Source organism: Cavia porcellus, unplaced genomic scaffold (genome assembly GCF_034190915.1).
Source record: "Cavia porcellus strain 051 isolate PalLab524CR breed Dunkin Hartley unplaced genomic scaffold, mCavPor4.1 scaffold_2, whole genome shotgun sequence".
Taxonomy (NCBI): Eukaryota; Metazoa; Chordata; class Mammalia; order Rodentia; family Caviidae; genus Cavia; species Cavia porcellus.
Genome location: NW_026947485.1, coordinates 39,623,519 through 39,645,890, shown reverse-complemented (window position 1 = coordinate 39,645,890; position 22,372 = coordinate 39,623,519). Strand labels below are relative to the sequence as shown.

At 44.2% G+C, this 22,372-nt stretch overlaps 1 protein-coding gene across 18 annotated transcripts in view; it reads left to right on the top strand.

The window, feature by feature from the left end:
- The window catches only part of Ccdc136 (coiled-coil domain containing 136), a 29,410-nt gene extending 7,407 nt beyond the window's left edge, over positions 1-22,003 (top strand). For 3 of the 18 annotated variants that reach the window (XM_013158337.3, XM_013158338.3, XM_063241064.1), the window contains 14 exons: positions 1,674-1,997; positions 5,071-5,182; positions 5,658-5,826; positions 6,639-6,776; positions 7,063-7,221; positions 7,634-7,804; positions 8,215-8,400; positions 10,435-10,629; positions 11,135-11,359; positions 12,732-13,220; positions 13,576-13,797; positions 15,124-15,396; positions 16,007-16,318; positions 21,682-22,003. In XM_013158337.3, the coding sequence (XP_013013791.2) occupies positions 1,674-1,997; positions 5,071-5,182; positions 5,658-5,826; positions 6,639-6,776; positions 7,063-7,221; positions 7,634-7,804; positions 8,215-8,400; positions 10,435-10,629; positions 11,135-11,359; positions 12,732-13,220; positions 13,576-13,797; positions 15,124-15,396; positions 16,007-16,318; positions 21,682-21,789 (3,083 nt within the window). In that variant the 3' untranslated portion in view covers positions 21,790-22,003. Of the gene's footprint in view, positions 1-1,673; positions 1,998-5,070; positions 5,183-5,657; positions 5,827-6,638; positions 6,777-7,062; positions 7,222-7,633; positions 7,805-8,214; positions 8,401-10,434; positions 10,630-11,134; positions 11,360-12,731; positions 13,221-13,575; positions 13,798-15,123; positions 15,397-16,006; positions 16,319-18,273; positions 18,381-21,681 lie in introns of all 18 variants that reach the window. The other 15 variants (XM_063241030.1, XM_063241033.1, XM_013158339.3 and 12 more) reach the window with 15 other exon arrangements.
- Positions 22,004-22,372: the final 369 nt, after the last annotated feature.

Here is a 22,372-nt window from a genome sequence, read left to right as displayed (position 1 = left end):
GAGCAAAACAGATGTGTTCCTGCCTTCCTAGAGCTCATAACCAAGTGAGAAGGAGGCCAACTATACACACTGATAGATGCATGCGCACACACACACTGCAAACTACAGGTATATGTGAAGGTATTTCATGGAGGACTTCTGTTAGCTTTTTTCCCCTCTTAGTTTTTTGAGGCAGAAGGGGGTAGGCTAGGAAAAGTTGAAATCTGAATGGTGAGCAAAAATGAGGCATAGTGATTTTATGTCCTGGATAATTTCCAGTAATCCATACTCCTTAAAGTGCAATAAAAACGAGTGTGGTTTTTAAAAAATAAAGCATGGGGGAATGTGTTTTGCAAAGGGCATGTGGGAAAGACTTTACTCTCTAGGTCCTAATTCCCTAATCCTGGCTTCCAGATCCTGAATTTGTATTGGTGCCAGTTGGTTTTTTGTTGTTTTTCTGTTTCGGTTTGGCTTTCTGAGACAGGATTTCACTATGTAATGCAGGCTGGCTTTGAACTCGCTTACATAGCTCAAATTGACCTCCAACTCAAGGTAGTCCTCTTGCTTCAGCCTCCTGCTGCTGGGATTACAGGTGTGCACCACCATGCCTGGCCCTGTCAGTGGCTTTTATTCTCTCCAGTTTCTAGTTCTCCTGAATCTAGATGGGTATCTCTATACGCTGAGATGTTCCACAGATACAAAACTCTGACATATTTCTTTATAAGCTGAAAAAATATATGTAATATAATCACATAAAGACTTCTTATGATACGCAAACAGCACAAATACATATGAAAGTAAAATGCTGTACAATTTTTGAAGCAATTGATCTTAATAGAAATATCTAGCCTTTTTCTTTCTTAATAGAAATATCTAGCCTTTTTCTAGAAATATTTATGCCTCAAATTGCACAAATATTTCTAGAAAAAGGCTAGATATTTCCAGAATCTTTGTACATTTATGTGTTATATACTATACATACTAAGTTTTTAGCAACATTGAATTTTTCATATATTTTACTTTCTAGTTAATATATTATGGAAACTTTTTTATTCTTCACTATAGATTTGCCATTTTCTTTTAAATGACTATATGCTATTCTATTAACTATTATCAATTTAAACAATCCTTTAGTCAATATTTAGGTTATTTTTCCATTTTTGGTTATCATGTGAAGAACTAATTTGAATTCCAGCTGGAAACTAAATGCACATTGTTTTGGGTCCAGTGCTTACTATAAATGGCACGAGTGGGGGAGGAACTTTGAGGCTGTGAAATTTCTAAACTCCCAGAATGAATAGGTGAAAATCCTGTGTGACAAATTTCTAACCAAGACATTTTTAGAATGGCTGGGAGTATCAGTAGAATAGTGTCAACCAGTGTTTGTTGTTTAACTCTCAGATGATTCCTTTGAAGCACTTAATACCTTCTGTTTACAGTAGTCCAAATCATTGTTCTCCAAATGAGACCTCAAAGTCTGCCTTTCTACTGCACCTTACTATGTAGTCCCTCTGTTCTCTTCATAGGTAGTCTTTTCATTCTATACCATATGGTGCTTTACCTCTCTGATGCGGTAGGGTCTAGGTTGTTAGGAGTTTCTAGACAAGAAAAAACTCTGCTTTTAACTTTGTGTATAAAACATGCTAGATTAATTCACTTACCCTCTTGACCGTCTTAAACTTTGGGCCTTACAGGTGAGCTGCGGCATCTACGAGAGGAAATTTCTCTATTAGAAAGTGAGAAAGAAAGTGAACTTAAGGAAATAGAACAAGAGTTACACTTAGCCCAAACTGAGATCCACAACCTGCGGCAAGCTGCGGCAGATTCTGCAACCGAACATGAGACCGACATAGCATCCCTACAGGAAGATCTCTGCCGGATGCAGAATGAACTTGATGACATGGAACGCATTCGGGGGGAATATGAGATGGAGATTGCCTCACTCCGTGCAGAAATAGATATGAAGAGCTCTGAAACATCCAATAGTATAAGTCTCTCGGATTTCTCTGGGTTGCAAGGTATGAGAGCGAGCCCTCCTCCTGGCCCATAAGTCAGGTCAAGTGGAAGAGAGATCATAGATAGGAAGGAGGTAAAAGATTATCCATAGAAGGAAGGTAGTGTTAGATTATTTATTAGAAACCTCCAAAACAGAATTCCAGGATGAATTTAAGACTGTAAGAGATTAAAACATCCCCAGCTTTTACATAACTAAACCATAGTTTTATAAGAAATAGCACCATGGAGAAAATCTGTACCATGAGGATTCTTTGCCAGAGAGCAAATGGGTACTGTTGGTTTATCTACAGCAAAGTCCGTCCTGGGAAAGTATCCAGTTTTGGGGCAGACGTAGAAAGGCCTGTCACCTTGGGAAACTTCCTACTCTTCTGTCATTGTGGCACTTTTCCTGGACCACTTTAGGGAGAAACTTCAGCCCTGTTTCTGAGTCCCAGGATGCAAATTCTTAGTCTTCTTTAGCTCTCCCCATGGTAGAAGCTTTAGGGGTCAACAAATCAGAGCATAAGACAGCTGGAGAGGAAAAGAGGTTATTTCTAGTAATGCATGAGGTACTCAAAAGCTTTCAGACAGAAAGACTCTCAGCTAGTTGCTAGGATCCATGACATCAGAGAGTCTGCCTTTGCTCTGGGCTAGATTTATGATCTGGCTATGATGGAGGCCCTATATTTGGCCAGGTCAATCAGAGGTAGCAGCCAACAAGGAATCAAAGAATTGCAAGTTTTCCTAGCTGTATCAAGCCTCTCAGAAAAGCCTTTGGACTGATGGTGCTGGGAGAGGGTGACCAGCATATGGGAAAGGCTTTGGCCGGAATGAAACAGTTCAGAAACCCAGCTCCACTCAACAGGGTAAACTTAAGTTATTATTTTTCTCTGAACCTGTTTCCATCTCTGAAATACGGAACCCAAATTAGTTCATAAAACCTTACAATTAGATAGAATCCTGGTACAGAAGTTGCTGAAGGATCTCATTGAAGAAGAATTAGAATAAAGTGTAGAAGCTGGATGTGATGGTACACAGCTGTAATCCCAACACTTAGGAGGTTGAGGCAGAAGAATCATCTTGAGTTCAAGACCAGCCTAGGTTACAAAGTAAGCTAAGGCCAACCTGAACTGCATAGCAAGACCCTGTCTCGAAAAGACTAAATAAATAAATAAATAAAATACAGAGTTCAGGTAATAGTAAAGTACTTATGTTGATTCCTTAGTTGTGACAAGTGCATCATGCCAATATAAGATTTTAGCATCAAGATAACTGAGTGTCTTCCCAGGGAACTATCCTACCTTTGTAGCTTTTTTATAACTGTAAAACTTTTAAAATTTATTTAGAGAAAAAAGAAAACCTTAAAGGGCTCTTTTGGTAATTAAATGAAATGCCCATTCAAGACTGAAATCATCCAAACTAATAATTGGCATGGTTTTCATTAAATATTAGCTTCCTAGGGGCTGGGGACTTAGCTCAGTGGCATAAGCAGCACCTGCCTGGCAAGCGCGAGGTCATGAGTTTAATCCCCAGTACCGCTAAATAAATAAATAAATATTAGCTTCCTACCTTCTTTGGGAATCTGCAGTACTCTAAAGACTTATGGTTGGAATAAAAAAGACATTAGATGTGACATTAGAGCCAGGCATGCCTATAATCCCAGCACTCAGGAGGCTGAGGCAGACAGATCACAAGTTTGAGGTCAGCCTGAACTACACAGCAAGACCCTGTATCTAACAAAACAACAACAACAAAGTGACTTTTAGGATGTCGAATTTTCTAGCAGGTAAGATGGGTCTTATGTTATAATTAGGGCAAGTTAATGTTTCTTTTTTTTTTTTCTTTTTGTTTTTATCGGTACCAGGAATCGAACTCATGACTACCTGCTTGCAAGGCAGGCGCTTATGCCGCTGAGCTAAATCCCCAGCCCCAAGTTAATGTTTCTTTTTTTTTTTTTTTTTTTTTTTTTTTTTTATCAGTACTGGGGATTGAACTCACAACCGCCTCCTTGCAAGGCAGGTGCTTATGCCGCTGTGCTAAATCCCCAGCCCAAGTTAATGTTTCTTAAATGTCAGTAGAATTAATGTTCTAAAAGACGTGATTCTAATTATGAAAATATAATATGTAGATGTTTGTATCATCATGACATTAAAAAGTATTGGTAGCGGAACATGGTGGCACACATCTATAGTCCAGCACCCTGAAGGCTGAGGCAGGAGGATCACAAGTTTGAGCTAGCCTGCATAACTTAGCAACATAGCAAGACTCTGTCTCAAAATAAAAAAAAATAAAAAAGTAGTTGGGGAAGTCATTTAGTGTAAACATCCTAGGTTCAATCCCAAACAATGGGGAAAAAAATTGGTGACTGTTACTTAGGGATATATGTGGGGTATTTCTACCAGATCTCCTCTGTGCTTGAAGATGAGATTGAGTCTAGTTGGAGTAGGCTTTTCTGTCAGCAGACAAAAGGCTATAGAAAAGATACTTGGCCAGGCTGGGGATTTAGCTCAGCGGCATAAGCACCTGCCTGGCAAGCATGAGGTCGTGAGTACAGCCAAAAAAAAAAAAAAAGAAAAGATACGTGGCCATATCAGACCAGTGTTTTTGGTATGATAGTAAAAGAAGAAAAGAAAGCTCACATTCCTGGGTTGCCTTGAAAGGCAGGCTCTGGCACTATATTATTGGCAGTTCATGTTGCTCAGTTTTTTGTACTAAAATCATGATAGGAGGAAATCAATTCAGTGGAACAGTTAAGTGGCAACTTTAAATACAATAAACCCAAAACTTATTTAAACCCTCAAGAGCTCCTGAGCTCAAGACCTTGCTTCAGTGGGAGCTTTGAGGATGAGCGCCCAGAGTCCATCTTCTGGGAAGAAGAGAAGATGGGCAGCTTCTAATAGAAGCAAAGCCTCTGTACCATGGAATTTCCTGAGACCCGTCTTCTATGGCTCCCTAGTATCTCTTTTCTGTCTCCAGCAAAAGAGAAGTAGTCAATCTTCTGATCTCGGGATTCTAGGCAGGAAAACTGGGGGCTGGTCATCAGTGCCTTTGCCTGGCCCCTCCAAGGTCTCATCTCTCTCTGCTTGTACCCTGTAGAAGAACTGCAGCAACTGCGGGATCGCTACCACTCTCTGAATGAGGAGTACCAGGCTCTGCAGCAGAGCAACAGCAGCCTCTCGAAGCAGCTGGCGGAGCTGGAGAGTGAGAGGTACAGCCAGGAGACAGAATGCTATGGACTTGCCCTTGGGCACTCCCTGGAAGACAGAGGCCAGGGTCCAGGAGTATTCCTGCTCCCAGAGAGCCAGTCCCTTCCAGGGCATCCCTAGGGCAAATCTAAACTGGCTGTGCCTTTGAATAGGTCAGTTGAGAGTCCTGTTTGCACAGACACCATTGAGTTTAGTGGCACAGAGCCTACAGGTTGGAGTTGGCTTGACACCAGGCACAACCTTAAAACCAATTGGACCCGCAATCCTATGGTATCCCAGAGCCACGCATACTTCTGCACCTGAGATGCCAAAAACTCTCTGTCATTTTCTAAACGTTTTTATTTGAAAGTTGAAGCACAACTAAAGGCCCCTTACTTACCTCTTTGGCCTAAACTGAAGGCATCAACACCAAACTCACTTGGCTGGTGCTAACCAGGCAGAGCTGCTGCCATCGTAACTCTGGGTTCTGTGTTACAGGACACGAAGAGCAACAGAGAGGTGGCTGGAGTCCCAAACACTAAAGAGTATGATATCATCAGAGTCTCAGACTTCAGAAATGGATTTCCTGGAGCCTGATCCTGGAGTGCAGTTGTTACGCCAGCAGCTGCTGGGAGCTGAGGAGCAGATGCACGACATGCAGAATAAGGTAGACCATGGAGAGTAGGGAGGCCTGTTTCACCACGCTCTTTCATCTTCTCCTGGCATGTGGTAGGCACAAGGCTAACAGAGGCCTATGGTAGGCACAAGACCCCTCTAGGGTCTTGCTAGCTTGCCTGATGTAAATTTGGTCATGTGCCATATGGTGATACTTTGGCCAAAACTGGATAGTATATATGGTGGCAGTCCCATAAGATTATAAGGAAGCTGAAGAATTCCTGTCATCTCGTGATGTTGTAGTGCAACATGTTTCTTAACATGTTTGTGGTGATGCATGATGTGAACACACCTTCTGTGCTGTCAGTCATGTAAAACATAGTATATATACTTATGCACAGTATTTAAGACAATATGATAATAAATGGCTATGCTACAGGTTGCTGTATGTACTATGCTTTTATCATTAGGGTATAATCCTACTTACTAAAACAAAAAAATTTACCAAAAGCAGTATACTATGTCACAGTGGCAGCAACTGCATAGATTTCTTATTCATTGAGCCTCTTGATTGCATCTTTATCTGCTTGACTTACTCTCATGCTATTTTGCTCATCCTGGCTCCTGGAGCAATAGGCTATTGTACATATATCATAGGTCACACCAAGTTAATCTAGATTCGTGTAACATTCAACAACATTCTTACAATGATTCAGCAGCCTCAGGATGCATTTCTTAGTGTGTATCCATGTTGGGAGGCAATACGTAACTATATTTCAATCAGAAGAATGAATTTGTCCAAGCCTGTTCCTACAGTATACATGGCACCTGTGCTAAACCAGCCCCATTCCATTTCCTGCACAGTGTAAAGAATTGTGTTGTGAGTTGCAAGAACTACAGCATCATCGGCAGATCAGCGAGGAAGAGCAGAAGCGGCTTCAGAGGGAGCTCAAGTGTGCCCAGAATGAGGTGCTTCGGTTTCAAACTTCCAGCACTGTCCAGGTAAACACTGTTGGGGGAGGCACCTGGGAGGGCAGAGGTCCTATTCATTAGGAGTCTCTTCTTCAGGGGAGGTTGAACTCTGCTGATGTTCATCCTACAACCAGAGGCCCAGGCTACTATAGGCCACATACCATGGCATTCTAGAAATGTACTCATTGTTAAGTGTCTACCTTGCTGAAGAGACCATACCATAGACCCAGGCCTCTCAAGCAGTCTGAACCTGAAAGGACCAAGTTGATCTGGAGAGGGCTCTGCTGCTTCTTGAGAATAATCATTCTACCCACAGAACGAGGAGCTGAAGACCAGGCTTTGTGCCTTGCAGCAAAAGTATGATGCTAGCCAAGATGAGCAGAATGAGCTCTTGAAGGTGCAGGTACAACTTCAGAGTGAGCTCCAACAGCTCAAAATTATGAAATCCACAATCACGGAGAGCCAAAGTGAAAAGGTAACAGCACCAGTGGTGAAGGAACAACCAAAGTGATAAGACCACCAGTCTGAGGTTTTGGGGAAGGTAAAGAAGAGTAGAGTTTAAAATCACTCCAGCTGCCACTTGGGCAGCACCAAAAGTAAAGAATCTTACACTGGGTGTGGTGGCACACAGCAGTAATCCCAACACTTGGGAGGCTGAGACAGGAGGCTTGCTCTAAGTTCAAGGCCAGCCTGAACTACATAGTGAACTCCAGCCTCAGAAAGCCAAAATAATAAAGACTCTCAGCCCTCCACCCCCACCCCAGCTGCTTCAGGTGAGAAGTGGCAAAGGGAGGGACAAGTAAATCTGTAGGTCACGAGCAACAGAGAAGTTGAAAAAGAGAGGGGAATTTAACGACAGCAGCCCTACCCTAACCCCCTGCACACAGGAGTTACTTTGCCAGCTCCAGAAGCTGCAGATCCAGCACCAGAACGTCATGGGTGAGAAGGAGAAGCTGCTAGACGTGCACTGTCAGCTGCAGGAGAAGCTGCAGTGCCACGAGGCAGAGCTGCGGTGCCTCCGGGACTTGGTGGCCTCCTTGCGGGAATCTGATGAGAAGGTAAAAGGAGGGCCAGGTGAGGGAGATCGTGGTCAGGTAGAATTCCCGTAGGGTGAGCACAGAGTGGGCCTGGTGGGAATTTGTGGAGGAGCTGCTGTTGAGAAGACCAAAGAGGTGCACATATAAAACTGGTCTCAGAGAGTCATGCTGCTCAAAGCTTCCTTTTTTTCAGGTCAGAAAATTAGTCTGTAAAGAAAAACCCTTTGCTTCCCTACCCTCCAAAAAAGGGTAGCTTCACAAGGTCTGAGTTTGAAGTCTGTTAGGGACAGGTCCATCTTGTGTCTCCCCTGCTGGAATAAAATAGGGGCTGGAAAGGGCAGGGAGGACAGATCCCTGGTCCCTTCCTGAGATGAGAGAGCACAGCAGTAGGGGTCCCTGGAGTGAGGGCCAGGCCTTCCTCCCCTGCCCAGAATGCAGAGGTGCACGCCCAGCTCCAAGAAATGAAGCAGCTGTACGAGGCTAGCAAGGATGAACTGGAGTATCAGAAGCATATGTATGACCAGCTCGGGCAGGACCTTCTGCAGCACCAGCAGGAGCTCGAACAGCTCAAGACCACCCAGCCCTGTCCTGAACAGAAGGAAACATGTGCCAATAAGGTAATTATAGAGCAGGGCAATAAGCACTCCTGGCATCTGCTCTAGAGGAAGGAAGGGTGGAGCGGGAGGCAAAGTCCTCCAGCCAAGCATAGAAATAGGCAGAGCCATGTGCTGCTAACCCTCAAATAGTTTGCCTTAAAGCCAAAGCCACAGTGGGACCAGTACATCTGGATCCGTCGAATGTTGGATTGTTTGGGGTTTTTTTTGTTTTGTACCGGGGATCGAACTCACAACCTCACGCTTGCCAGGCAGGTGCTTATGCCACTGAGCTAAATCCCCGGCCCTGTTGGATTGTTTTTTTCCATTCGATCCCATGTGGTTTGCAATCATATTACAACTGTAGAGGTATCTGGTATTCATGGAGAGGCACATATATGTAGGCTCATTTGTGTAACTGTTACTGTTGGAACCAGAAAGTTTTGGAGATAGTTTTCTGAGACAGACTGTATGTATTCTTTTTATGGGCCCAGAGTGCTGATTGAGTAGAAGGACTTAGGCCTATGATGGCTAACTTTTTAGAGCTTTCAGTGATACAAACAGCCCACTGTAGCATGTGTACCATGTACCATGTAGCATGTTTGCCATCACTTGTAGGCTCTTCCAGGACTTACTTTGTGACTGGAAGTAACTTCTGTAGGCTTGCCTTCTTCAAACTGAACAGAATGTTACTTTAACCTCGTATCCGTTTAGTAATGAATCATGGTGGTGATAAATAAAGCCTTATTTACTTTTCCTTTTTCCATGGTATATAAAATGCAGGCCATTATCATTTACCCTGCTGGTACTTTCAGCCCCTGATTACCAGTAGGAAATGGGCAGGTGTTGAAGCATGTTGGAGAAGAAACACAAGACTCCCAAGAGGTGATAGAAGTGGCAACATTCTGCCAGAGTACTCAGTGGCTCCCGCCTCTGTCAGCAGCAGCCTGGGTGTGTAGGGAAAGGCCTTCAGGAGATAAAGGATTGAAAAAGTTACAGTCTACTTGCCTCTGTGCCAGGCTTATGTTTCCCTCTTTCTCCATGCATTCAATTTAAGGATTCAGGGGATCTGCAACTTGCCCATCTCTTCCTCTTCTAATGGAAAAACTAAGAAAAGAGAAGCACAGTCATACACAAAGCCAGCCTTTTCCCTGGTCACAGAGCAGCACTAAGGTTCATTTGCTATTAGAAAACTTGGTTATTTGAATCATAGGATAGTTCAATTTTAACCCAAATTCAGCAATAGCTCATAATTTCTAAAGGGTTTTTTGTTTGGTTGGTTGGTTTTGGTTTTTTGGTGTCGGGAAAAAGTCCTGAACTCAGGACTTTGCACTTAACAGATAGGCGCTTATACTGCTGAACTGTGTGCCCAGAACTTCAAAAGGTTTTAAGAGATGATTAGGAAAACAAAAATGGGAAATATTAGAGTGAAATTAAGCCCTTATTGAACAGGAACATAATTAGATCTGAAATTCACAATAATGAAAGTAGCAAAAATAAAAGAAAGAGTGTGTGTGTGTGTGTGTGTGTGTGTCTTAGAGCTGGAGTTCCTGCAGGGTGAGAAGATAATACTCCAAAGAAAAGGCCTCTTTGGTAGTACTTGGTATTTGGTAGTACTGCCTCTAAAGTCATCCTCCAAAGAAGCTGACAGAGGGAGCTCAGAACTCAGTAACTGACAATTTAAGCACCCCATAGGGCTCCCCTTTAGGATGGAAGCCTAGTCTGCTTCTGATGATCAGTCCAAGGTAACTGAATGGGGAGGGAGACCCTGGGAGCCACAGGAGGCAGAAGAGTGCACAGGTACTCTACCACCACCACCACCATCCCTGCTCAAGAGTATCTTACAAGCTGGGCATAGTGTGCATGCCTGTAATCCCAGCTCTTGGGAGGCTGAGACAGGAGGATCATGGTGAGTTCGAGAATGGCCTGGGCTACAAAATGAGTTCAAGGCCAGCCTAAATTGCATAGTAGACCCTGTCTCAAAAAGACAAAGGAAAAAGAAAAAAAAGAGTACCTTACAGAGTAACCATGCTTTGCACCCCACCCCCCACTCCACAGTGTGATACATTGCTGTCCAGGCTGACAGACTTGCAGGACAAGTTCAAGGCCAGCCAGAAAGAGATCGGGCAGTTGCAGATGGAGCAGTGTGAGCTCCTAGAGGATCTGAGGAGGCTGCAGGAGGAGCAGGGCCAGCTACAGGAGGAGCTGCACCAGCTTACATTCCCACAGCCCAAAAGTGGCATCTTCCATAAGGTACCCATAACCAGGACATAGCCACTGGTCTCAGAGAGGCTACTTTGAGAAGCTTCTCAGATGTGGTTGTCCCTGGGAAAACTAAATGGGTAGGAATTAAACATTTTCCTTTCTTGATTAATGATTCCTTCCTTTCCCATAAATCTCCCCATACCTAACAGCCCCACAGAGCTGATTCGGGGTTTTCCTCATAAGGGCTTTAAAACCTTAAAATATATTTCATACTCTGAAATCTTTGCAGCATTTTATATTTAGATATTTAGCCCATCTGGAGGAAATGCACCTGAAAGCATTTTGTAAATTATAAAATACATTAACATGGTCCAAGAGATCATTGATACTTAACTATCTGGTCTCCATAGGAAGACCCTATGTCCTCAGGAGGGCTGTACAAAGAAGCCAGAGATTTGGAGGGACAGTGCCCAAAAGGGATGTGACACAGGAGGGACCTGGAGCTTTCCCTTTAACTGCTATTCTTCCTTCCTCCTCCGTCCACTGTATTCAGAGTCAGGAACTGTGTACAAAGTTACAAGACCTGTGGGATCTACAAATCCTCTACCAAGACATGCAGGAAGAACAGAGAAAACTGATGCAGAAGCAAGAGAGTGTATTAAAGGAACAAATAGAGGCACACAAATTGCTGCAAGGTTTCAAAGAGTCTCGTTTCCAGGAAGTGTTGGTGAATCCTGAGGATGCCAAACAGCCTAAGTCCACAAATAGTGAGAAAAAGGTAACCATAGCAAGAAGAAGGGACCTCCCATGCACAACAGCATTTCAGGGAATGGAAGGGTAAGAGTTAGGAAGACATGTTAGATCAGAGGCAGAGCAGAAGTCCTGCCTTTCACCAGCCAGGACCACCATGGGCTCCATTAAAGTGTGGCATAGCATCTGCAGTACTGTGAGCACCTAGAACAGAGCTCGGGTGGCCTGGAAGTCTGTAATCTGACCACTGGATCCAATCTTATTGGCATATCATTTTCAAGAGATATAAGATCAGTTTAGTGTTTTAGAATCCTTTGGACTAACTCTAAATGTGTCATTCTTATGAAGAGGGATGTAATTTCTTCATTTTCAAACTTTTGATGGTTGTAACCTTTGATGTTCCATATGAGGCAAATCGGGATCCATTCACTCCAAAAGAAATGTATGCTCCTAGCATATACAATCACACTGACCACACTACATTCATTAGAACTATGGTGGCAGTAACAGAGCCAGGTCAGGGGAATCAGACCAGAAAATCCATGAATCTCTAGTACTACCAGGAAGTCATACATATGAGGTGGCAGGGGCAGAAATTTCCAACCAAGTCTATTCAGAGTTGGGGAGTAGGGTAAATTTGATTTGTGGATTCAGTGAAAGCAAGGAGGAGCAGATAGACAGTTTTGATGTACTACAGCCTTAACCTACTCATTCAGGTATTAATGTGAACAAGGACAAACAGAGTAATAGCAGAAACCTAAACTGAGACTCGGTCATATTCCAGGGGTATCAGATATCCAGGCTGAAAGCCTGGGTAACATAGAGACGGGGAACCAGGTATAAGATATTTCCTTAACTGATCAGATCTCACCTGGAGCAACAGCAGCCAAGAATGCAGGCCCAAAAACCTGGGAAACATGCCCATGAGCCAGATTCAGGATCTGGGCAGGAGATACAGGGACCAATAGTAATAAAACCTTGATTCTGAGTCTGTATCTTCCCCTAGAAACAATTCTTTATATGCCCACATTCAAGATTGAGGCTAATTTTAGCCTTAAGGAGCGGGAAAAAGATAGGATAATGGGTAGCCTTGATTAAGAAGGAGGTAACTCAGGGAGTCGGGATCTTCTTGAGGCCCACTCTACACTGCTCCAAGAGGAGAGAGGTGTACCAGAGTACAGAAACGGGACCCCTGAAATCATAAGAGTATCTGCCCTGGCCAGATTATCCCAAATGAGCAGGAAGCTGACACATGCCCATTACTGCAGGCTGAGTCATAGACAGGCCCCAGTGAGACTGAGGCATAGGTGTGCATACAGGCATCTGCCCCAAGTCAGGCAGCCTAGAGAGCTAAAGTGTCGTAAGGTAAGAGCTGTGTCTTCCACTCCCACCTCTGGCAGCCCAAGATGCTTCTGAGCCAGCTCCAGGTTCTACAGGATCTGTATGTCACCAGCCAGAAGGAACAAGAGCAGCTGCTACAGGAGCATGGGCGGCTCCTTGAGGAGCGAAGGAGGCTTCAGGCCGATTTGCAGCTCTGTCTAGAAGAGATGCAGCTGCTCCAAGCGCAATCCTCCTGTATAAAAACAAGTCTTGAATCCTACAAGGAAACCTGTGCCAGCAGTGAGAACTTCCACAGGAGTTATTGCAGCACTATTGATGACGAGAGCTGTAACAAGAGTTATATTAACACCCAGGCCAGCAGTGAGGGCTTCCTCAGGAGCTATGACAGCATCACATCTGGTGAGACCTATCAGAAGAGTTACTGCTCCAGCAGCAGCAGCATCACCTATAAGAAGAGCTATGGCAGCATAGGCAGCTCTGACAACTGTCTTAAGAGTTGCATCAACAGCGGTGCTGACGAGGCCCCAGCTGAGCTTGAAGACTTAGAGGTAACCATCCCAGGTGACAGATCAGGCAAGGGAAGAGGGGGTCTTGTCTTTAAGACAAACATCACCAGGGGAAGGGCACAGGAGTGAGAAGAGAGTGGCGTCAGAGCTGACCTGGGAAACTGCTGGAAGTGAGCATGGCTTCTGACCACAAGCCTTGGCCTCTCCCACAGAGTGAGGCCTAGGGCTGAGGTCTTTAATCACAGGTAAGATGCTCTTTATGGGGAGAAATAGTGTCCCCTGGGCAGCTTCAGATCCTGGTAATAACTGTTTTGTTTCCAGAAAATGGCCTAGCAAAGTGTGGGGCAGAGGTCAGGTACTTCTTGGGGTGCTGCCATTGCTCCCCAACCCTCCACAGAACTTTGAGGAAATGGTGGCCAAGGTGCTGACTAAGCTGCAGGCAGTGCAGGCCCTGTACCAGGTGAGCCAAGAGGAACACTGCCAACTGCAAGAGCGAATGAACAAGCTTCTGGACAGGCAGAGAGAGCTGAGGGAAGAGATCGATACCTGCGAAAAGGATTTCAAGGAGTGCATGGAAAATCTTGAGAAGCCCACAGTCCCCCACAGCGACAAGAACGAGGTAACTTCTAGCAAGGAGGCAGAGCTTCTCCCCGAGCTGTAGGAGGTGATGGCCATTTCTGAGAGACCAATGACAGAGCGGCAGAGTAGGGACACTGAATACCAGAAGGCTAGGTGTTCGTTGTTGACAGCCAGGCACTGGTCATTCCAACTTCTCTCATATTTTGTGCTCATTTCCTTTTTCTCTTTGCCACTTTTGTTGTCTCATTTGCTTTGTGTCCTAGAGTACTTCTGCAGAGCTATATTTTTCATTTAACAACTTTCATTTATTATTTTGTGTGCATTTATCTTATATCCTGCCAGGTTATAAGCAAGGACAGGGCCATTTCTTCTTCTAATTCTTCTTCTTCTGCTTCTGCTTCTGCTTCTTCTTCTTCTTCTTCTTCTTCTTCTTCTTCTTCTTCTTCTTCTTCTTCTCTTCCTCCTCCTCCTCCTCTTCCTCTTCCTCTTCTTCCTTTTCCTTCTCCTCTTCCTCTTCCTCGTCTTCTCATTCTCCTTCTCCTTCTCCTTCTCCTTCTTTTAAATGGCTCTTCTATGTAATTCAGACTGGCCTTGAACTCATTATGTAGCCCAGGCTGCGCTTAAACTTGTCCTAGCATTAGCCTCCCGAGTGCTAATGCTAGAATTACAGGCATACACCACCATGCCTGGCTATTGGATCTTCTTTTGGATCTCTTAATGTCAAGAAGAGTGCTCTGTGTCCACTAGGAAGAGGGCAGAAGACACTGCCTCTGGCCTGCAGTGATTCACAGCAGTGGGGAGTCACTGTGTGTGCACCTGGGAGAGACAACAGAGTGTTGCTTGCAGGGACCTAGACGGATTAGTACCTACCACGTGGATTACAAAAGGTTGCCAGTGGCCAAGAAAGATAAAACACGAGATTAGAGAGTGGGTTTGTAACTTGCTTCTCTTTCCAGGGGGAGGTATAGGCTCCCAGTCACACTCAGGCTTAGGTAGCACTTCCTTGAGTAGTTGTGCCTATTAGAGAAATGAATTGGGTAAAGTAGAAATTCCTATTAGGATAATTATATAATAAATCCTTGAGATTTGGAAGTAGTAGCATAGATATATATTTATAGATATAAATGTATATTTTTAAATTATCATTTGATCATGTTAAATATAAATCTTCAGATGCCTCAAGTTAGGGAAAAGATATTTGTAAAACTCTTAAAGCAGCTTGTTTTCCAAAGTTTAATGTTTTCTGTACTGTCTGCCTCCTCATGAACTATTTAGCAGGGATATTTCTGAAATAGTAACCCCAAAGTAAGGCCTAGGCTGACTATATGAGCCCAGCTCTGGGTAACTGGCCCCCCACTACCAACAGATCAAGGAACTGCAGACCAAGCTTCGGGACCTGCAGCTTCAATACCAGGCGAGCATGGATGAGCAGGGGCGGCTCCTGGCAGTACAGGAGCAGCTAGAGGGGCAGCTGCAGTGCTGCCAGGAAGAGCTCCGCCAGCTCAAAGAGAAGCCCTCTGTTGGCAAAGAGGCCAGGGGAAAGAATTGCAATAAGAACACAAACAAGAATGCCAATGGGACTACAAAGAAACAGGTGACCATGCCATGCAGTTCTAAGGGCAACTTAGCGACCAAAAAGGTGAGTGACAATCTTAGCAGCCAGTTAGACAAGAAGGTAGAGGAGGCCCTGGGAAGAAATGTCATCGCTACCACAATTTCTCCTAGGTGAAGTGTTCATAGGAAGGTTTCTGAGACAATTTCATCTCAGGAGAAAATTGAGAATCTTCCTAGGAGCTATAGAAAAAGTGGATACAACCTGTAGGCTGAACTACTTGCATTAACCAAATCCCATTTAGGGGACCCTGTTCTTGAATTATATACCCAAGAGAAGGACAAACAAAATGAAGAAAGAAGAAATTTCAAGTAGTTGTGTAAGAGTAAGTGAAAGAGGATTGGTATGATAGGAGTCACCTTGACAGGTGGGAAGTAAGAATTGAAGTGCAGAGCCCAAGAGTCTTTAGCCCTGGTAGCAATTTGAAATGGCTTAATAGCCAAATATGTGTTGGCACCAAGAGCCAAGTTGGTACCCTCCACATTATGCTCAGGGAGATTGGCTTGCAATTCTAGATTTCAGTGTTTCACCCTAGCATAGAAGCATGCTTCAAACAGTTTTGAGGAGATAGCATTATGAGCAGGGTAGATTCTTCACAGGTGACAGTGGCCCCCCTTCTCCCCTGCCTCCACTCTAGAGTCTGGAGGTGGTGCTGTACTACAGGTCCAGCCAGGAGCAATTAGATGAGCTAGAAAAAAAGGAGCAAAATAAGGAGGAGGTAGAAGAGACAACAAAGAAAGAAACAAAGGAGGAGTCCTGGACAAAGGAGGAGTCCTGGAATGAACCAGCAGATCCTAAGGAAGTTAAGTCAACTCAAGATCAGGAGGAAGAATATACAGAGTACAAAGAACAGGAGAATAAGGAAGAAGATGATGAAGATGAGGAGGAAGATGACTCTTCCCCTGAAACTGCAGAGGAAAGCCCCCTTAAAATTTCTGAGAGCAAAAAGGTAACCGCTAGAAGCTGGATCGGTTGGGAGATGGGCTGGGCATGGTGGCAGACACCTCTAGTCCAGCCCTTGAGGGGCAGGAGGATGGTGGTGAGTTCAAGGCCAGCCTGGACTGCATAGTGAGATGCTGTCTCAAAAAAAAAAAATTAAAATTAGGAAATAAGCCTTGGGCATAGGCATGTTAGGTGTTGAGGGCTGGCTCTGTGAAGAGTGGATGAACTTCTGCAGAAGCAGAGGCCGGTGAACATAAGGTAGGGCTCTCAGGGAAGATGGGAGTGGAGGAGGAGTTGGACAGAACAGTCTGAAGGAAATGGCAGCCTTAGACTGATTTACTGTTACCACCTCACAGTGACCACCTCTTCAGGAACCAGAGTGGGGTCTTTGAAGTTCTGTGTCCTTTCATTTACATGGTAGCCTTCATTACCTTCCTCCGTCAAGAGGGTTCCCATGGCCCTTTCCTTGGCACTGCACAAAGACCTTGACAGCATGAGGCCTTCTTCAGACATTTCTGTTAGCCTGGGAAAGTGACTCAGTGCTGTTTTCTCACAGTGCCCTGTTTAACCTTTGTCATTGCTATTAGGGATGTGGAGACGGGAATGATCTCTTCTTTGTACACTTGTATCATCCTTTGGGTTCTGTTGTCATAAGACATGAGAGTGGGGAATATGGTGACAGGAACAATGGTCAGAATTTCCATCTTTATGGCAGGAGCATTGCCTAGTCCATTGCCAACCATAGCTGTGTCCCTTTAGTTGCTGTATCAAACATTGAAGTAGGGTCTTCTGGGGTATATGCCAGGATGGTAGGAGTCATTTGCCCACTGTATAGAAGTTCTGGTATCAACTGAATACCTACTTTGGGATTAATTGGGGTCTCTGAGTACTTCCTGAGTATGTCCTACTTTACAGGATAGGTCTTCACTATAAGTCTGTTGTGGGATTACTCAATCAACTCTAAAGATATCTGGGTTTTTCAGCAATTCAGTCTGTAGCACTGGCTGAGGATCCCACATGGAGTTCTCTGTTAAACTTGTGACAGAGGCCCACTACTCATAATGTAAGGACAGCAGCTGAACCTTTTTCCAATGCTATTATTTTTTGTGCTCCTCTTATGCCTCATAGTTTTCTTGACCTTTGGGGTCACATTTCTAAAGTCAGACCTGATTTTTGTACTTTACAGTCAGGTCCAGTGATGGCAAACCTTTTGGAACTCGCAGTGACAACACACAGCCTGCTGCAGCATGTGTGCCATAAGTCTGCCACCACTGAGTCCTTTCTATGTCCTTTTGGCCCAGTGGATCCTCTCTTCTGCAGGCAGCTCAGCTGCAGATTCATTATTACCTACAGGTTCAGTTTCTCTCTTGACGATTGTTGCAGCCTCAGAACTAGCCCTTCCCAATTGTCAGCTTGTCCATTTTGTATCGCAGCTGAAGCGTCAGTCTCCTAGAGTATCTGAGGCTAAAATGCCAGAGCTTAAAATACCGCGGAACTTGATGGAAAATAGAGCAGGCAGGTGGCTGACCAAAGACTAGCTCTTCCTAGAGTGATCCAGGAAACATATCCTCTAAGAAAGCCAAGTTTTTACATCTGGGCCTTCATTTTTCCCACCGACATGAAAAGTTGAGGCTCAGATTACACCTGTTTGACAAGATATCAGAGGTACACAACAGGACAGAAAACTGGCCTCACCACCTGACTTGGACCTGTCCACTGCTTAACTTTTCAGTTTTGCAGCTTCTGCAGCTTCCAGTGGGAAGACTTCTCTCCTCTCCTTGAGGCTTGAGGAGCAGAGAAGAAAGATTACTGCTCTAACTACTTGGTTTTTAACATCTTGATTCTTTTTCTTTTCCCTTTGTTTTCTCACCTTCATTATCTGTTGGATTCATGTGTTTGCATCTTTTCATACCACTTCACATCTCCTGGTCTCTCCTCATGCTTCTTTCTCATTTGACATAGCCATCCCCTATCCCCGATCCCCCCATCTTTTCCTTGCCTCTTGTAGGCCTGGTGGTCATATCGGCTCTGCTCTGGTGCTGGTGGGCTGAGACGTCATCCTAACACAGGTACAAGTATGGCTTCCTCTCCTCTTTCCTCCCTCAGCTGCTTGCTCGTTACTTTTTCCATTTTACAGAAGGCAGTGCTCAGGACTCGGTTGTAACCCTGTCTTTTCCTCAGGCTCCTGCAAAGCCTGTAACTTCTCAAGCATGTTTTGTGATGCATGTAATTCACAGGGAGTTGGAATGCTTACCAGACGCGAGGTTTGAGTTTCTGTCCTTGGCTGGGAAAAACTTGAATAGTCCCAGCACTATTGCTACTGTCAAAGCTGTCTGCCTACTTCTGACATCTCTGCAAGATTGGCCTGGTGTCTCTTTGTCTTTAACTCTAGAGCCAAGCTCTCACCTTGCCTCTACACAAGATGGCAAAATAAGGAATCACTCCCTCTCCTGGTGGGTGAGGGAGGAGATAGTAAGAGTTATGATCCTGCCAGGGGTATTTGAATGAGGGGAGCTTAAACAGGTCCTTCCATCTTGAGGAAATAGAACAGAACCCCTACTGTATTATGTACTTTCTCCTCAAAAATTCTCTATTTGGGACTTCTGGTCTCCACAAAAATTAAAATAAAATGCCAGGAAATATTTTATAGCTCTCTGTTTATCCCTTTTGGAAGTCAAATTCCATTGTGATTGGCTTCCCAAGAGAAAATATGGTATTGATGAAAAGTTTGTGCTAGCTAGAGATGCAGCTGTTTTCAGGAAATCAAAACTGATGTATTCTGGCAGCCCCAGTTGGCCCTAATTCACTTAAATCTGATCTGTCAATGGAACACTGGATTTAAGAGACAGATTATGGTATCTTAGCCTGAGGGAGAACCTGGGGGGCTCCACATGCCTTCTGAAACTCAAAGTTGTTCTCTTTCGTCCTGTTTTGGCTGTAGTCTCGTGCTTTCCTTGCCACTAGCACTCCTTTGTCTTTTTCTCATGTTTTCACAAGTGAAGTATAATTGGCTTGGTCCTGGGTACAGAAGTGGCCGAAGTATTTGCTAGTGGTGCCTTTACCTTCTGCCCTTCCTTGCATTCCCCCTTGTTCCCCTACTTTGCAGCCCTTCTACTTTTTAGGCATGCCAGTTATTCTCCCATGACAACCTTTAGCTCCTTTAGTGACCAGGGTGTCTCCTGATACCTGTTCCTCCCCTGAACACCCGCAGTGTCTTCGTCCCTATGGGATGAGAACCAAAGCACTACATTTTGCCAACTCCAACACTGCCAGGTACCATCAGAGTGAGAGGAAGAAACTGCTAGTCAAGAGACCTCTTGGAGATTCTGGTATTATTCCCAGAGCTCTGGCTAAGTCTCAGTGTGTAGCTCCTCTGCAGGACTTGAAGTAGCTAAGTATAGTTTTAAAAAAAAAGTGTGGCTGATAGGTGGAGAGAACTTGTTTGAGTCTGTTCCTGCTTACAGGCTTTGTCCGGGAAAGCAAAATGCCTTATCTTGTATGTGTTCCAACTCCCCATGATGAATGCAATCAGTATGTACTGCAAAATAAAAATAAAGGTGCCTCATCTGAACTTCAGTTTCCTCAAATGTAAACAAAGGATAATTAAGCCCTGTCTTCCTCACAGAGGTTCTGTAAGGATCAGATGAGTTAGTGCATATAAAGGACTTTATAAAGTGCTGTATCAACAAAAAGAGCACACAAATATAGTACAATGAATCTTATATGCCAGGCACTGCTCTAATCACTTTACATATATTAACTAATTAAATCTTTGCAGCAACTTTAGAGGAAGCTCTTACTATTGTTATTTGTATAAGATAAAACTAAGGTATAGGGAGAGCTGAATACAGCCAAGAAATTGGGGCTCAGATTGTAAGGGCTTAATATTAGCAACAGATAATATCCTAATCCTGTTTCCGCCTGTTGTGTCTCCTCATTTTGAGCACTTTTCCTTGGTTGTCCCCCAAGTAATTAGGAAGTTACCGTATTTCTGTTGATCCAACCTCAGATCTCATCAGCTCTTTTACTATTTAACATCATGTCATTAATTTAGCATTCTCTTCCTATTCTATACGAGTTTAATTTTGGGGAGTCCAAAGGCAGAATTTTCCATTCCTGTCTATTATATAACATTGTCTAAACCTGTGAACTTTTACGGAATTTCTGTTTTTGTTTTATCTAAGCCTGTGACTTTAAAACATTCTCTTTCTCTGCAACTTCACGTCATTCCTCTGGGTGACAAATCCACTTCCCATGTTTATATCCAAGTTACAAATGAGGACTGAATCTTACTTAGAGTATCATCTCACAAGGTGCTTCTTTATCAGCTCCTCAGTTGCTTAATGATAGGCTTTCGTGGGTCAGGGATGTAGCTCAGCAGCCCAGCGCCTGCCTGGCAAGCATGAGGTTGTGAGTTCAATTCATGGTACAAAAAGAAGAAAGAAAAGAAAGAATAGGCTTTCTTGTCATCCTAGTTTTATTTGCACATGTTAGCCTCAAGGATTTCAGTGAAACTTGTTAAGTATCTTGGTTAAGTCCAAAACCATGATTTTCTTTATCTCTCTTTTTAGTAACATAGTCTAAAAGAAGGCACTTTCTAGAAGCCTGTTCCTTCCTCTGCTGGGACACCCAAACCATCCCTTTACATATCCAATCCAGTGTAAAGTGCACCAGTTCACATTTATGGATTTGTGGATTTCAACACTTACTTCCTTTAAGAGCATCAGACTGACATTTTTAGCAGTGCTTATAAGGATATAAATATCTGAGCATGTAAACATTTTTCTAGCTTCCTTCTCAATTATTTTCTCACATGAATTCTTATGGATATTATTTTGCTTTCCATTTCATTCCTATTCTCCTTAGTAACTATTTCTACAAATTTAGGAGATTTTCTTTGCTCTTTATAGTTGGCATTCCACAGTAAATCTGCTTACTCCTAGTTTCTTTCCTTCCTCTTAACTCTGGGTTCACTTGCCCTCTATAAAGCTCATGAGGTGCTCCCACTTTTCCCAAAGGCCCGGTTTTACCCTCTGCTCTCTTGCTATGACACCTCACTTTCCTCCTGCACGTACATGGAGAATCTGCAGTCTGGCCTGCAAACTTGCTTCAGTACAGGAGCCAGCTGTGGCTCCTGTGGGGAGAAGTGGGGGCATAAACACAGGCATCACCTGACATGGTGCACACCGTGTCATGCCATGTACCTGTCGTGCCAGAACAAACAGACTACATCATCTCTACCAGTCATGAGAGAGACTGAGCCATGCTGTTCTTGAGGTGTCCCTCTCCGGCACCGGCAGGCAGGTGATTTCTGGCTTAGGGAAGGGTTCAGAAGGCTGGGCATTCACCGTTTCTCTTTGGTCCCCACAGAACATGTCTGGGATGTGGAAGCCTATGGTATTCTTGGCTATTGCAGCTGTGGCTCTGTATGTGTTACCCAACATGCGACCGCAGGAGAGAGAGTCCTGGGCCAGCTGAGAGGGCAGATGCCCAGCAGCTACCACCCTCACCTTTGGGCAGGACACACTGTGCCAGAGGCCCCACCCCACCCATGTATCCCATATGTCCCCATCTCCTTAGCCTCAGTCACTCAGGCTGGAAAGGCTTATGGGAGCTTCTGGCTCTCACTGGCTCCCATTTCCTGCCTTGTATAAGAACCTGGGTTCCTTGTAATTAAATATCAACCAAATTACATGAGACTTTGTGGCTTTTTATTTGCTAAATGCTGCTTTACACAAAACAACACAGCAATTTCCCTTCAACCACAGATTTCACAAAAGCACCTGGCTCTTAAATATGATTTTTCACCCTGAAGTGCAGAGGGGTTGATCTGTCTTTTAACCCTATCTCAAGGAACTCCTCTGAGCATGGGAAAAATGGAGGGAACTGGGTACTTTGGGGGTCAGGTTCTGTGCCTCCACCATCCATGTAAGAAGGAATCACTGAAGATCAGCATGGGAGCCTTGGTGGCTTAGTCCTTGTGATTTCTCAAGGGATTTACTCAGAGATGACTTTAATCAGTCAAGGTCCTGGCAGTAAGCAGGATGTTCAAAGCCTTAAC